The sequence below is a fragment of the Rhipicephalus sanguineus genome, chromosome 11 (genome assembly GCF_013339695.2).
Source record: "Rhipicephalus sanguineus isolate Rsan-2018 chromosome 11, BIME_Rsan_1.4, whole genome shotgun sequence".
NCBI classification, from domain to species: Eukaryota; Metazoa; Arthropoda; class Arachnida; order Ixodida; family Ixodidae; genus Rhipicephalus; species Rhipicephalus sanguineus.
Window position 1 is genome coordinate 2,327,167 of NC_051186.1, and position 16,563 is coordinate 2,343,729.

General features: G+C 45.4%; 1 protein-coding gene across 3 annotated transcripts; it reads right to left on the reverse strand.

Annotated features, from left to right (window-relative positions):
- Positions 1-1,056: 1,056 nt before the first annotated feature.
- On the reverse strand, positions 1,057-16,158 carry LOC119373193 (aftiphilin; the record flags this gene model as incomplete). Of its 3 annotated transcripts, XM_037643194.2 has the most annotated exon segments (6): positions 1,057-1,188; positions 2,143-2,257; positions 2,522-2,655; positions 6,092-6,849; positions 15,673-15,737; positions 16,095-16,128. In XM_037643194.2, coding segments are annotated over 4 exon segments (840 nt in total), but the record flags the coding sequence as incomplete, so codon positions are not given.
- Positions 16,159-16,563: the final 405 nt, after the last annotated feature.

Here is a 16,563-nt window from a genome sequence, read left to right on the forward strand (position 1 = left end):
AGTGTGTACCATATGACAACTATATCACGATATTCACAGGCGGTGTGGCCACTTGGAGCTCCTCATTAGTAGTATGGCACGTTTGTTCAAGAGCTACAAACACTCCACCCATTCCAGATGAGGGATAGGCGCCCAGCTTTTGTGGATCGAGAGGAGTTACCTCGTTAAAGGGGTGGTGCCACCAAATTTGTGGCTTGCGCGTTCTTTCCTCTAAGCGTTTCCTATAGCTCCAGGAAGCATGATGCAGGCACCAAGATTCATGTATTCTCGCTAAATAATTTAATATTGCCTTTTGATGTGGACAACTTTCGGTTTCAGTTTCTGGGCGCCGAGGTTGGGCAGTGCCGTAGAAGTATAGGAGGCGTGACCACATGACCACACAAGGCTGTGGCGCACTTAGCCAGGAAGCGATCGAAACTCGGCGAGTGATGTAGCAACCGATGCTTTGCCAGTACTATAGTGAACTAGAATATATTCTAGTTCACTACAGCCGGTACGTACGTTGCGGAAGTGGCGGAGGTCCGGAGGTCACTCACGTTACTACAGCAGATTTGGCGTGACATCACTACAACTTTCGCTGCCCATCCTACAGATCAACGTCAGTGTTGGCACGCTAGCGATGGGTTTCAATCGGGAGAATGGGCATTTAGGTACACTTTGGGAGTGAATTAAAATATATTCTAAAAGTTTGCTGTGTCCGACCCTTCGTGTGGAGTGTCCTCGCATACAGAGGAAACCCACAACAGGCTTGTTATAGCCTCGAAATTTGATGGCACCACCCCTTTACTGCATTTACCTGGCATAGCTGGTACTGACTTACCATTACACTAGCGAAGACACACTACAGGTTAGACAGAAACTAGCAGTTGTCCTGTGCGGTGCTGAGCTGTGTGTAGTGTGTGTTCGTTAGGATAACAGATGATGGAGAGGAGGCTCACCGGAAATTACGTAAGATATGGCTCCGCCCGTTATCCCCAGGAGAAGTTCCCAGTGCAAATAACACTTAATAAGCTGCAGATACAAAGGCCATGCGTCCCTTCCCAGCCAACACGTTACCTCGGAGCAGGCAGGCGGAGGGGCAGGTGCGGAGGATGCCGGCTCCTCCGCGGAGGGGCTGCCCGTGCTGCCGCGCTGGGGCTCCAGCAGACCCAGGTGAGAGGCGAACAGTGGAACTGAAGGGTTACGCAGCTGGCGTGATACCAGGCCACCCATCAACGGGATCACCACACACCCATGCCGACAGGGCAGGCATGACAGCGACAACGATGGGAGAAGTGGCAACAGCAGGCAGGGTTAGTGGGCAGCACAGCGACGCAGCAGTTGTGGATGTTAGTGGAAGAGAGAGAGGGGGAGGAGTGGAGGATGCATAGAGTGAGAGAAAGGAACGAGAAACAGAAACGTGTTAGCAAGTACGGCAGTTGAAGAAAAGTGTTAATAAGCTGCAATCTTTCAGATCCAGATGAGTACTTCCCTGAATTCATTATGAGACAATATTAGCAATAACATTGACTGCACTTGCAGTGACACTATAACTTATGTAAGAACTTTTAGAAGCTTACGCAGTACTAAACTTATAGCAAATGTGCTTAAACACTGGCACAAACATAACAGAGGACATCTTTTTAACGAAAAAAGACTTGGAACTAATGCTACTACAAAGGGGATGCTTAGGGTGCAACATAGAAGCCATTCCAATCAATAGGCACCAGTTATGTGTGAGCGTGTGCCCTAGAGGGGACAACTCCCGGACAACTGACCAGGGCGAGGTAATTAGTTTCAGTGTGAAGGCCCACCTATCTGAAAAGTGATGTCCACCTTTGGACAATGAAACCATGTGATAACTTTTCTTGAAAGCTGGCTCGACAGACAACCCCTGTAAGCTGACAAGCTGTCCACCACAACAAGGCTTTCTCATCCTGCTTACACTTCACCACAATGTCATGGAATGTCCCCAGGCAGCAATGCGATAAAAGTGACAGAATGCTATTTCATCATAATGGTGAACTTTCCTGTGAAACAAGTTAGGACCAGACCCTCGCTACGCTGTGACCTAGGTGCCTTTAGCCAGTAGGCTGTGGCCTAAAGAGAACTTGAAAGAAACAACCTTGCCCATCCGGGCACATCCAGCTGCCTGTTACTCACAATGTTCCTAGAGTCAATGGACAGACTCTGAAGCAAGTGCTGACAGGACTGTGAGCCATTCCAGCTGAACTTCAGCGACGGGGCACGGTCCAGATCCTGGAGCTGCTCCCACAGTCTGCATGCATCAAAATATGTGTGCAATGTTAGAGCAATCGGAGCTAGATTCAGAGCACGAAAGCACATTGCAGATTTTGATCTAAGGGCAGTGGACAGTGTGTCTGTCCACTGTCTAGGTCTGTTGTTATGGACTAGTCAAGCCTAGCCCTAACACACCATGTTGCCACGCTATAGGCCATTTAAAGGTCATGATGGCATGAACCAAGCACTCATCTCACATGCGCCTCGCAATGGCTAAGGTCAACATTGACCAGGCACTCACCTTACATGTGCTTCACAACAGGTAAGGGCCACAAAGTCTTCATCCTCCTGTGCAGAGACAGTACTTGATGGGGAACCCTCGAGGGCGTAGGCCCTCTGGAGCAAGTTCTCGAATGAGCCATCTCCTGAGGCCAGCTGAAAATGGCGGACTGTGCAGATGTTGCAGTGCTTGTGGTTTAAAGGAAACACCAAACAAAACAATTTGTTGCGTTAGTAGATCAGCCCTCTGCAGTTCAAAAAACAAAAAAAAAGCTGTTTTTAACTTGATCAGAGGCTTGGCAAGCCAGAAGAGAACATCGACGAGTATGGTTAACACCTTCAGCTTCCTCCACCAGCCCACTGTGCTATCATGAATTTTCACTGTGTGTACTTGACACAACCTAACTCTCTAATGATAACGATAAAACAGACTACACACCCACTGTGGTGGCATAACATGCTGCAAAGTTTGCAATTCATAGTATGAGGGAACAGGTTTGATTCTAGCCCACAGCAACCGCTTGTGGATGGGAGGAAAATGCAAATGCAACAATGCCTGTGTACTTCAATGTAGATGCACGTTAAGGAACCCAAAAATTAATCCGGATTCCCCCAGTACAGCATGCCTCATAACCATATAATAGCTTTGGCACATAAAAGCCCCTAACTTAAACAGGTAACTTAGATGCAATATATAACATTCTAAGGGATCCAAATGCTAATCTTCAAAAACCTTTTTAAGAACACTTACTGAGCCGAAATTGCCCGAATAGAAAAAAAAAATGAACACCTTGACGTTTGCCACACCAGACTGACATACTGAAGCTGAGGTTTAGGTACTGCATCATTCAAAACAGGAAACTTCGACCTTCGTTTTCTCTTGTAGTAACTAACCTCTTTCACCGGTATTAAAAACGACTGAGTCCTGGAAGAATGATTTAATCTGTCTAAACTGATCTAAACTGATTTCGTGCTTCCCTTTAGTGTCCCTTAAAGGGACACTAAAGGCACTAAATGTAGATTGTTGAAATACAGTCCAGAAACCTCGTAGTGCTAGTTTTGTGCCAAGGAAGTGCTTATTTTGAAATAAAATCACGTTTTAGTGGTCCGCATCGCGTTAACGCACTTCAAACCACCCGCCTGAAAGCGGTTTTTTTCACGTCACCGTTGCCGTGACCAAAGTTGCCCACCTTTACTGCGCAGCGGCGTGCACTGGTGGCGTGCATCATTCGGGCATCCGGCAACATCACATGCATGCGGCATTTTGTCGAATTTTGTCAGAATGACTTTTACGAGCACACAAAACACACGTGGCAGTACGCGATACTGAAACTACCACTGAGACACGACCTCATGAGCGAAGCAGGGCGCCGGGCGAAGCGCAGTTCGGTGAAAACGGAACCTTTGAACCATGCGTGCCGTTCCCCATGGCAACGCCAAAGAGGTGCTTTTTTCCACGAATCAAACAGAAATGAACAAGCAGCATTTTATTACGTCTCTTGATGCACGGAAGGTTCTTGTTTTATTGTAGCTAGTTTGATTACGAGTGATTAATTGTAGTCGGACTCTCTCACGCCATCAGGATCATTTCTAAAATGTCCCGCTCGTGGCACTCATAGTGTGATACATTCAGCTTAATTTCTCGTAAGTAGGGCACTGCTGTTGATAATATTGCCGTTTTAGATGTTGTCATACATTGAGGTTTCACTCTGACATAGTGATTTGCCTTTAGTGTCCCTTTAAAAAGGCACCTCACCACGTTTGGGCATTGGCAAACGACAACAGTGACCCATGTGGTGGCAGCCATGTCTGCAAAATATCAGGCACCTCCACATGGCAAAGGCTGCCAAAGTTTCTAAGAGAAGCGTGCGTGCCCTTTCTAATGAGAGAACATAGTTTACCATCAGAAAGGTAATGTTCTGCGAGAAAGGCCAAGAGGCACAGCATGCAATATCAGTTGCCACAGTATACGACTTCAATTAATAACGCCATGCAGAATGTGCAGTTCCATCAATAGAAGTACGCCATGCAGCAAGAGAAAGAGTAAGCTAGAGGGTGATCACAATGCAAAGGTGATGCCAGTCCTTGTGTCAGAGTATGCTCAAAGGCCAGGAAGAAATGTCACTTTAACGTTGCTGTGGCAGTTGGGATACAAATTAAGTTTACTCAAGAAGGCAGGAGAGGCCCCACCCAGATGACCATAGTGCTAAAGTCGATTGCCTCCGTGACTGAAGAAATAGCCTCACTCATGTACTTTGAGATTTTCTTGGACAGCGGGGTCACCAACCGTGCTGCTTATGACGTCAGTCTAGAGCGCACATTCATTGGTGCCTGCTTGTGTACATCTGCCTTTCAGGAGGAAATGTTGCTGCCTTCTAAAGTTGTACCCAGCTATAGTTGAGGCGAATGGGGCGCGTTGACGCTGGCAGTGAAGCTCATCTCCTAGCAGCATGGAAATGCAATATTCCAGACTCCTCTTAGGTCCCCTAACGATTAAACAATCAGAAAAATTACAATGTGAAATGCTCCACAGGGAATGCTATACAACTTGCAGTCTATAACTCTTTTGAGGGAGCCCAATGTGATGCTCTTTAACATACTAACTCTGAGGCGACAAATGTAGCTCTGTCGCAGCACACCCGATTCACATGCAGCTGACCTTTACTGAAAAGATGAATATGGATTAAACCTTGTTCTTTTCATGCAGTACCGAAGCACTTGCTGCCCGGACTCCCGGCACCTTTGTAATTCATTCTATTTTACATCATCCGACATTGGTGCATAATTTTGGGTATTTCTTTTCTAACACAGCCCACTCAAACTACGCTTTTGTGATCAATGTAAAGGCGAGGAATAAATAAGTTAATAAATTAAAATCTTATTAATCTGCTAATATCACGTGTTCGTAATGCCATAGCCGTGCACATCACTTTGAGCCAGGTACACTGCTGCCAACTTCCAGAGCCTGTGTTCCAACAACGTTGATAAAAGCTTTCCTATATACCTTTGTATTTGTACAAGAAATGTTGCCTTTTGGTTAGCTGCTGCACCTCCTGCAAAGTCTGGAGTTAAATCAAATCCCACGACATTGCATGCTACAATCACGATCAGTACAGGAGGCAAACTGTTATAAGCGAGTCATGGCTACTTTTTCACCACCTTTGCTTCTTACACATGCATTTTGGGTGTAGTACCTATTTTGCCAGAATGATGGCAAAAGATTAGCTTTCCAAATACATTTACAGCTCCACGGGCATCATATATTTCGACAGAGCTTGCTCGATGCTTGCTAATTATTTATCAATAGAATGACTTCTTAACAATGTAAAATAGAGAGACTCAACATAGCCCATTTTGAAACATTTCAGGAACTTAAACAAGTCAAAATGTTAGAGCGTATTTCAACGGTCACATGATCCTATAGATGTAATGCTGTTTCCGCACAAAATTCAAGAATGCAAACTAATGCCCATGCCTTTTATGCTGTTCATGAGCACACTTTCAAATCAATAGTCGGCACTGACTTAGTATTTCCTACAGTGTTCTCTTATCGCATGACAAGTACAACCGAAATGTGAAAAACACCACGCACCTGAACACAGACAGTCCCTTGCTCCGGCATCGCAACAGCCGACGCAACCGACATTCCACCGTCCTCCGCACCGGCGAACGACTTCCAGCCATCGTCGGCCCAGTCGGTGTCCTCGACGGCTGTCTTCGACGCATCCCCAAAAGCTGCAAAGTCCGCAAAACCGTCCCCACCAGAATCGCCCCACTCGCAGTTGCCTTCTTGCACCACTGCGTCACACGCTTGCTCAAAGTCCGCAAAGTCGCTTCCTTCGTCCACCGGTGCGAGCGCCGCCTCGAATGGCGGTGGTGCCACGGCCTGCTGGAAGTCATCGAAGCTGTCCTCCCTCTTGACGGCGCCGGTCTCGCCGGAGGGCGGCAGGTCCACAGAAGCTCGTCGCACCGGCCCACTTGCGTCCTGACTAGTCTCACATTCACCGTCACTATCATCTAAGCACAGATCGGGCAATGGCGCCCCATTCATGCTATCACATTTATCAGCCACCGCTGAGGTGGCCACATCGTCCGCTGTTGGAATGTGGTTCGCGTCCGCCGCAGATGCCGGAAGTGCAGCGGTGGCAGTCGCAAAGTGTCCGAAGTCATCATCGTCGTCAATTCGTCGTGATCACGGGGCGTGTCAAAGCTGCCAGCATCCGTCTTAGTGGCGGCCACCGCACCCTGTGGGCCTAGACCGTTGCCCTCGGGCAAAGGGGCAGCCCCGAGTTCCGCCATCGTGATTCAGGGCCACGGCCACTTAGCCTGGACACCCTACGGGACAAGACCCTGCAAAACAAACGGTGTACTTTCATAAACACAGTTACAAATGCTCCCACAATGGTGTACTTTCATAAACACAGTTACAAATGCTCCTACAATGGTTGGCGCAATTGCTGCAAATTTCAACATACCAAAACCACACTTAGGACACCTCCAGATTTGACTAGGCTTTTTTTCAGTGCAGAGCAATACGCTGGCACAAAACTGACTTTCTTTATACCAACTTCAAAGGAATTCAGCTACTATGGCAGCAAACTGGACCCACGAGCTTGTGTTCAGCCATCATGATGTCTTGACTATTGGGCAACTACAGTGTGCAGCCTTTCTGATAGTTACACAATTCATATGTGATCATGAAGCTGTTACACAAGCTTCATCTGCAATTTTAAATATTTATAATACCCTCAAGGCCAAATTGCATTACATAAATGGGGAATTACAACAATAAATAGCCGCCATTCCACTAGCTTGTAAGCTTACAGTTTGAATTACTGCGTTCTGACTGTGTGAATACAATGCACATAGCCCGAGTTTGATATACAGAAACCGCTGCTTGGTGGGGTAACCATCAGTAGCATAAATGTGTGTGCAGTGCTCATGCATTCAAATGAAATGATCGACTTCAATGGCTGCTGGGCTATCGATGAAGAATGGGGCGAAATGCAGTCGTAAGACATCACAAAATCCCTTGCTTTTATCATACACCGCACGTCCTCAATGACCATTGATCAAGCAAAAAGCGCCAGCCACTATGCAGGCCGATTATAGCTTTCGAATCGCCATGCAGTATGGATGCCATGCGCACAGACTGTTCAGAGTCACCGACAAACAAGTATGCCAGTAAACAAATAAAGCGCTGCGACACATATTGAATAAAATGGCCCGCTATCAGTGATAAGTGAACAATGCGACAGAAGCTCATCATAGAAGAAAGTAAGGTAGTACGCATGAACACAAGAGAAGAGATACACAGGATGCAAGCACCGACTATCAACTGAAAAGGCCGCACTGTGGCAGAAAAGGAAGTTAGACATAAAACACTTTCAACATTTTCAGGAATGGCAGCAAAACCAGTCGGTACAGTGCACACATGGGTCTACGTGATAGATGAATGCTTTAAGAGCGTCATTTCTTCTTTGTTCTAGAAAAAGCAACTTCCGCACAAGTGCGCTGCCGCTGTTCTCAACAACTCAACAAAGGAAGTGAGCTCCCTGATGTCTACGTCATACACATGAGGAAATAAACCTGTTCCTCAGCAATAGACAAATTTCAACAGAGGCACCTGTGTGAGGTCTGCAGCAGCTGGTATGGAGGCAGTGACAAGTACCTACAGAACAAATACATCAGACAACCAAGGAGAAGCTACATTTGTGCATGCTAGCAAATAAAATATAACCAATCATAATTACTTTATTGAAATTGTAGTAATTGATTATTTCTTCAAACAGCAACTAATTGGGCCAGTTGGTAACTCTTCATTGTTATTGTGTTATGTACTTTTCTTACAGGGATAAAGTGAGCTAGAAGAGGGTAGTGGGCTCACTCGCCGGCCGGCGCTATGCATTGCGGTGACGCCGCCAATGTCACAAAAACGTGCTTCGGCGCGCCACCGCGGTGCGCCGCTACCGCCGCATCAAATGTAGTGAGCGTTGGCACTGGGGCAGTTGCTGCCTGTTTGAAGTGGCGGTCGGTGTGTGCGAGTTTTTTTTTTTTTTTTTTGAGAACTCTTCGCGCTTTGCATCCTCAATCTGCTAGGTTCTTCTGCGAACAGCGATGTGGCCTGACAAGCAGTGACCGTCTCACGAGGTTAAAATGCTTCCGCGGGGGCAAAACCATTGTTTTGCGCCAGGCCGTCTGACAGGTTACGTCCACGTGAAGGGCAGCGCGAAGCCGTCTTTCTTAGGCGTTCCGAAGGATACGGCCCTGAGAAAGCAATGAGGAATCCCTGGGAAAGGAATTTGCAACGAGCGGACAAAGCACTGGACGACACATCTGCCGTGTGTGAAGTTCATTTTGAGCCGAAGTATGTGCTACGGTACGCACAACACGTGGGAAACCTTGCCTACGAGAGGACGCTGTGCCTACAATCCTGCCTAACTTGGCGTCGTATTTGACAAAGAAGACACCACGAGAAATACCGACCCGAAAGAGAAAGCGATTGGGAAGAAGGCGAGAAGGTACGTTCTCGTGCCATTGGCGATACTGTTGAAGCAACTGTGCCCAACATATGATGAATAAATGTTCATGTACTTGTGCCCAGTACCCGAGGAGAGTGGCTTCCTGTTTTTCTTATCTGTGGATTTTTACAGTGTTTGCATAGGAATATTCAGTGCAGAAATAGCCAAATTACAGAGCCAAGGTACTGGAGATCTGCAGAAAGTATGAGCAGCTCCAAGTCTTTAAATGCTGTGGAATGTGTAACATTAAGAGCTCGTGGTAAACTCCCGAGTGTTTGTCAAGGTCAGCATTGGCAGTAATTTCACATGCTCGTAAAAGGCGTGCGTGACGAAAGTAGTGCCCAAGAAATGCAAAGAATCCAGTTTACAATTGATAGCCGCGAAACGCGTAAGCTTTGAAAAGTTCGCAATCGCTGCTTATCACTCGTAAGAGCAATTTATATGCATCTCGAATTTGCGCAGCATCCCTTGCATGCATCTAGTTGTGCATGCAAGTGTTCGCGCGAGTTACGGCGACAGTTTCAGAAAAGAATGTTTTCTGCAGCTTTACTCGCAGGAGTACTGACTGTCTTCGGTTTGTTTCATTTAATATAATTTAACTAGCTAACAACAGAGCTGCATACGCCATGTTACAGTGTTCTATATGGTTACCATGCCTTACGCGCACAAATAGGCCAACGCACCTAGCTCGCGCTTGTTTCTTTGTTTTTTATTCTCTCAGCGACATCAGCATCACCGTTTACACTGCCGAAATTCGCGTGCATTTCCGTCCAGTGCATATGATAACAGCGCACAAACATGTCTTCAGTTGCGCACAAACGCCTCCGTCAGGCAGTGCCCTACATTTAAGTCGCTGGTGGCGCCACCACACATGTGACATACCTGGCGTCAAGCAGGGGACCCCAGCAAGCCCACTACCCTATTCTAGCTCACTTTAACAGGGACAAGGCAGTGGCGTTGAATGAAAACACAAATTGACACAGTGAAATACAGGCTACTGACTATCCAAAAAACGGCAGTACAGGGAAGATGGAAGCTTGCGATTAAAAAAATCCATAAGGAGGGGGTTTGTGTTCGAGCTGATGTTTCGACAAGTCCACTTGTCGAAACCTCTGCTCGAGCACACAGCCCCTGCTTATCAATTTTTTTCATAGGCTACTGACTAGTTATCTTATGAAAACAACAAATTGACAAAAGAAATTCATGAGCAGACAGAAACAAAAGAAGAAAAAAAAACAGGTGCATGAGTGTGCTTTCAATCAAGGGGCATGCAAACATATAAAGTTGTAAAATAATTGTTGAGAAATAAAAACAGAATATGACTTGACAGGCGCTGTAGATTTCATTTTTCATTACAGCCCACGCAGTCAGAATACATTACAGTAATGAAGTAAAAGTGAGCGATGATCTGACAATAGACCATTTCGTAACAGATTACAGTGATTGCAGCGATTACAGTAATCCGTTACTACTCAACTAAAGTAACTGAAGAGTATAATGTATTGTTCTTGCACTAATTTCCTCGCAAAATTATTAGTATCGCACAAACATCGGAAATAAAATGAAATGGCCTGGCTTTACATCCTCTACAGTCCTTTACACGCTTATCTTCATTCTTCCAAATGTTTGTCAGCAATATTTCCAGGCTTTTTGTGAAAACATGGGCAACAAAATCTAGCCCTATGTGCTTACTGCAGCGAAGGGCAGTGTCGTAATGCATGAACACACTGTTCACAAGATCGCGGCTACTTATAGCCACAATGCTTGCATCCGGTTCCTCTTAGAAATGCAGTGTTTGAATGTGGCTATAGCGAGAGCAGAGAATTTTTGGTGAGACCAGCAAATGTAGAAATATCGTCCATAGGTAAATTCCTGACACCAACACCTGAAGAGGCCATTGTCACTGAGCCACAGAAGTGCTGGCTCATTATGTCAGCCAACATCTGATGTAACTTGTGAGCCCTTTATACTAAAAAAAGGGAATAGGAAACAATGGACGCCAGCAGATGCTCAGACTCACAAAGGAGGCCGGTTAAATCTGTGATATAGTTTAAAATATACCTGCACATATGTTTTACTGTCTACGAAGGCCTCCTAGAAGTGCTTCAAAAAGAGACGCAAATATGCAAACCGACCATCTTTGTGTCATCGAAGCAAAGCAGCAGAATGCCTATCGTTGGAAAGAGGTATCCATTGTATGATGTGCTACTGCCCCTATAAACGGTCCTATTTCTGCTGCAGAGTTATTACGAAATGAAACTGCTCGGAACAGTGTTTCACATTAAAACTCGCTTTGCCAATAATGTAACTGGTTACCAAAGGAAGCAAGCAATGAACACTACAGTGACAACAATCTGAACGTTACATTCTGAAATTACCAAAAAATATAACTGATTAAAACTAATTAATTTGGTGCAATTTTTAGAGCAATGCTGTATGTGGCTAGGAGGTAGAAAAGTGTGGTGGTCTGCGGGGCAGAAACTGTGATGAAGCAATGCTAGCTTACGTTACCTTCAAGGGTCTCTGCACTTGCACTAATTTATCTTCAGGTTTTGTCAGCACACATAGCTAGGGATGATACCCGCCACAGAATGAATCACTACTCATAAAATACTTTAGTTGTTTCTTAATATCCTTCAAAGAACCCCAGACAGCGAAATTTTAGTTTGCGACTTTTTTACTGTAATTTGTAGCTTTACGACTGATAATCCCTAAATTGAACTGCAAATGATCTAGTGTATCGTACAATTAATGCCAGCGTCGGTAATTGTGACAATTGTAGTGTCGCTTCGAAACGCCCGCCTGAAATCATAAACTAGCGCCCCACTGCAGGGGAGCGCCTAAGATCACGTGCACTCAAGCTGTGGTGATGTTGACAGTGCATTTTTAAATCCGGGGCCCCATGCGCGGTAAAGATTGAAATGATGTAGGTGCTTCGGTAGCTTTGGTATCAGTTAAGCCTGTTAAGCGCGTGTCCCCTCACGAAAAAGAAAAGCATTCCTGGCCTAAGCAGCCAGAATCACCTTGAGAGCAGCCCGACAACAGAGTGAGAGGAGTGGGGAACAGTAGCCCTCGCCGGAGGTCAGATGTGGTACTGTGCGCCCCGCAAATCTTCTGTGAAGTCCACAATACTCGCTTTACTGGTGGAATGTCACACAAGGCCTCTATCTATGTCATACCAGTGGCAATGTTGTGAGGTGCTGCCGACTCAGATGAGCACTTACTTTAAAACCAAAATAAAGTATCTTAAATGCAACATTCGCCACTAATAATCAGTCAGCAGTGCCCTTGTATACAGGAAAATCCAACGACACCAACATCTCGAGGTTCCAATTTTGGTGTCGGGGGGTCTTTTAAGCTAACACCACCAAATGCAACGTTTGAAGCACGCATTTCTTGAATGCAGTGATAGAGAAATGGAAAGCTGAAAACAGAAGACAATTCAATAGATCCCAGCTCGTGCTAAACACCAGGGCCGCACATTTCAGCTGTTCTGGTTAACCATCTGCAGGGGGTGCTTAGGACGTGATTTTTGTCCATATGTATAAAAAGAGCTACAATCATGGCATCTAAAAATCATGGACACACACTGCGACAAATAACATGTTTAACGTTAGCGGGCAAAAACCATTCAGGTCAGGAAAATGATGCCATAAAAAAAAAAGCTTCGCTTTTCGAAACTACTCAGTGTACATATCAGCATCTTTACATATATATATAATTTTTTTTTCCAGATTTGCCATTACAAGAACTTCTAGTCAGCTGATAATAGTACACTGAGATGAAAACTCCTTCAGATCAATCTCAGAGACTCTAACAACTATACAGAAAAAAGCAAGCTAGAAAAGCCCTTTTCAGTTCATCACTTAGCCAGTATAATGATCGTGAAAGGGTTCATTGTTAGCATAGAAGCTGGGGCAATTAGCCCCAGCTTCTTGCCGGCGGTAAGTACCTGCCGGTGGCAGGTTATCTTTTCGTCCACTTTACTTTCTTCACATTTATATCCCAATTATAACAAATAACATCTCCTATACTTTCCTTGGCATTATTGTCTGTTAGTTCTCATTAATATTGTGTCTAACAAAGAAAAACGAACCCTTAAAAGCCACCTTCTTTCCTCTATACAGAGCTTGTAAGACTACGCTGATAGTGGCAGATAGCTGGAGCATTGTGAATTGTGCTGCACCATGCCAACACCTTCCGCGAAAGTTTTGTTTGTTAGTTCTATAAGGTTTAAAATCCCAAAGCTGACTCAAGGCTATGTCAGATGCTGCAGTGGAGGGCTCTGGGTAATTTTAGCCACATGTTGGTTCTGCACCGACATCACACAGTACTACACATGCACTGTGCACCAACATGTACCACATGTCCCGTGTGCCACACAATGCACCGACATCACACAGTGTACTGCCACCACACAGTGCACACCAGGGCCGTAACTAAGGGGTGTAGAGGGGGTTCTGACACCCCCCGAAATTTTTTCATGCTTTATAACTTTTCGGATGGCACTAAAATACTTTCACGCCTTCACAGCGACCACTAGTTGCTAAAGTTAGCCATTCTACGCACAAACACTACCCGAAAAAAATTCCTGGATATGACCCTGGTGCACACCACACAGTGTACCATGTACCACACAGTGCACCTACATCACACAGTAAGTACATGGGCCTCTAGCGTCTCGCCTCCATCGAGATGAAACAGTAGGGTGCTGCTTCTAGTATTAATAACTCTAGCTCTTCATGGCATTGTATTGAATCATTGTGTGTACACACTGACAGGTTTTACCGAGTGTGGCAACAAGATTCCTGCCACTCTTGACAAGCACAAAACAGTGATGTGTAGAACAGCCCAAGCTAGTCTTCAGGTGAAAAAGCTTTGTTCCGCCAAGACTTGTCACATTAACATGCCAGAACATGTTAATGCCATCTAAGAACATGTAATGAACATGTCAAAAGAAGGACTGAGCACTTCTACCCCTAGCCGGAGAACAATTATCACTGCTGACATATTTGACAGGTGAACAATACACAACTGCAGAGTCTGCCTCATAATCTAAAAGGATCACCAGTCATCTGGCACTGATGACAGCACACTGATAAAACATGGGATAATGCAATCCCACTGCTTATTGTCACAGTGACAACTCATGCGCTGACAATGAAATGAATGTTGCTCATCATGTGCTAATTGCCCCAGCTTCTACGCTAACAATGAACCTTTCACGATCATTACACTGACTAAGTGATGAACTAAAAAGGGCTTTGCTAGCTTGCTTTTTTTTTTTCCATTCCCAGCACAACACGACAAAAAGATTAATTTCTGGAGTTTTATGTGCCAAAAAATAACAACAACAACAACAAAAAGAAATGCTATGATCATGAGACATATCGTAGTGGTTTGATTAACTCATGATTAATCTTGACACCCTGGGATTCTTTAACGTGCACCAAAATCTAAGTACGCGGAGGTTCTTGCATTTCGTCCCCATCGAAATAAGCACGCCGTGGCCGGGAGTCGAACCCACGCCCTACGTGCTGCTTAGAGTTACTGTATGCGCGGCTGCATTTTAGATGGAGGCGAAAATGTTTGAGGCCCGTGTACTTAGATTTAGGTGCACGTTAAAGAACCCCAGGTCGTCGAAATTTCCGGAGCCCTCCACTACGACGTCTCTCATAATCATATCGTGGTTTTGGGACGTTAAACCCCTGATATTATTATTATTAGAGTTACTGTATGCTACTGGCAACGCAGCGCTGTCTGCCGCCAAGCTGCCACGGCGGGTAGCATCAAAGAAATATGAGCGACAATCTAAGAAGGTGCACCTGCGTTATCTGGGTGCTCCACGGGAAGCGTGGTGCGCCCGACGGCTGCTCGCTTTTCACGACCGTGACCGATAAAAAGACGCCGCCGCCGGGAATCCTCAAGTCTCACTTCGCGATCATTGTCCATTGTGCTCCCAAGGACCAAGACTACAGCCTCAGCGGTGTTCCTTTTATTTATGTTTTTTCCCTTGAGAAGCCACATGCGTTTTTCTTTTCTTTTTTTTTTAAATGACGCGCCAGCGGCATTCACAAAACAGACCCGAATGACGACCAAGAATACCGCCGCACAGCTTAGCCGCAGCTGCACTTCCCGGGGACGTTACACCTCCGATGACGTAGTGCCCTGCACGCCCCCCTCCCCTTTCAACGACCGCGACAGCTGCTGAAACACGCCGTCAAGTACACGATCGGAGCGCACTACAGAGCTCTCGGCCAACAACTGAGCGGTAGATCCAGGGTTCGACTGCCTGCCCTTGCGGGGCAGGTGGTTTGTATTCCGACGAAGGGTGGGGCGCAGAACGACCATCTATATAGGTTTCGGTTGCTTCAAGTTAAACAACATCACAAGTGGTCGAAAATTACTCTACATCCACGCACTACGGCGATTTCTGTGGAACAAGTAAAACCTTGACATACTGTTAAAACGAATCGGTAAATAACTGATGTCTAATAGAGCAAGCGCAACGATGCCTTGCTGCGCCGGCCGTGATTAAACCGCGTATATCGTACTGTTTAGCGTTACTTATATCACTCTACGGGTGTGCGTCAGGTGAAAAACTACTCACTGAGACTAAACGAAAAATAATCAAGAGGAAAGGCTGCATTACCTGGAATGAAACAGCAGGATTTTCGACCGAAGAGGAACACGCGTCTGCTACGAGCGCAGGCTGTTCTGTTCGAACACAATAAAACAAGCGCTTACGAAGCATCTCAATTTGGCACACTGATAAGTTCGACGATACGCTGATCATCGAGCCGTCGCAGAGCAAACACAATCATCAGGCGCGCGCAAATGTGATTAACGGCGAAACCATCAGAGACACCAAACAAACAGCAGTACGTCAAAATCCAATTTCGCGACGCGAACCCAAGTTTCGTGCGGTCGATTAAACGTCGAAGCATGTATGAAATTCGCAGAGACACGCACCCATATTTAATGAAGAACGCCGCACGTCGCTAACAACACCGAAAATCTGCGAAAGTGCAGCTCGTATGCAACAAATTAATCAAGTTTCCAGCTGTAACTCACTTTTCCAGCAGTGATCGACGGCCATTTTGCATTTGCCGACAGCTGCCGCCGCTGCCCGCGCCGCCTCCTGTGAAAACTATTGTAAATAAAAATTCTAAGTAACAAATGTAATATAAAAATACTATATTTTTATTATAAATGATTGGAAAATTATGTTGCTTGATATGTGTTTGCTTATTTTAAAAGGTGACGTTAATGACGTAAAAAAAACGCAAAAGCAGTCCGCACGTGCATAGCCTTCGAGATGTGTATTTGTAGAAAGAGCAAGAAATCTAGAGAAAACTGTCGCCGTGACACGAATTGAGAAATAATTTATAATACCACAACATAACGATATATTTACAGAAAGTTGATGACATGGGAAGCACGTGTATGATGTATTATGGCGTGAATTTTGAGACGTCTGTAGTAATTACTATGGTCTCCGAGATTCAACTTTTGCCAGTATTTCTTGTTGTAAATTTCAAAG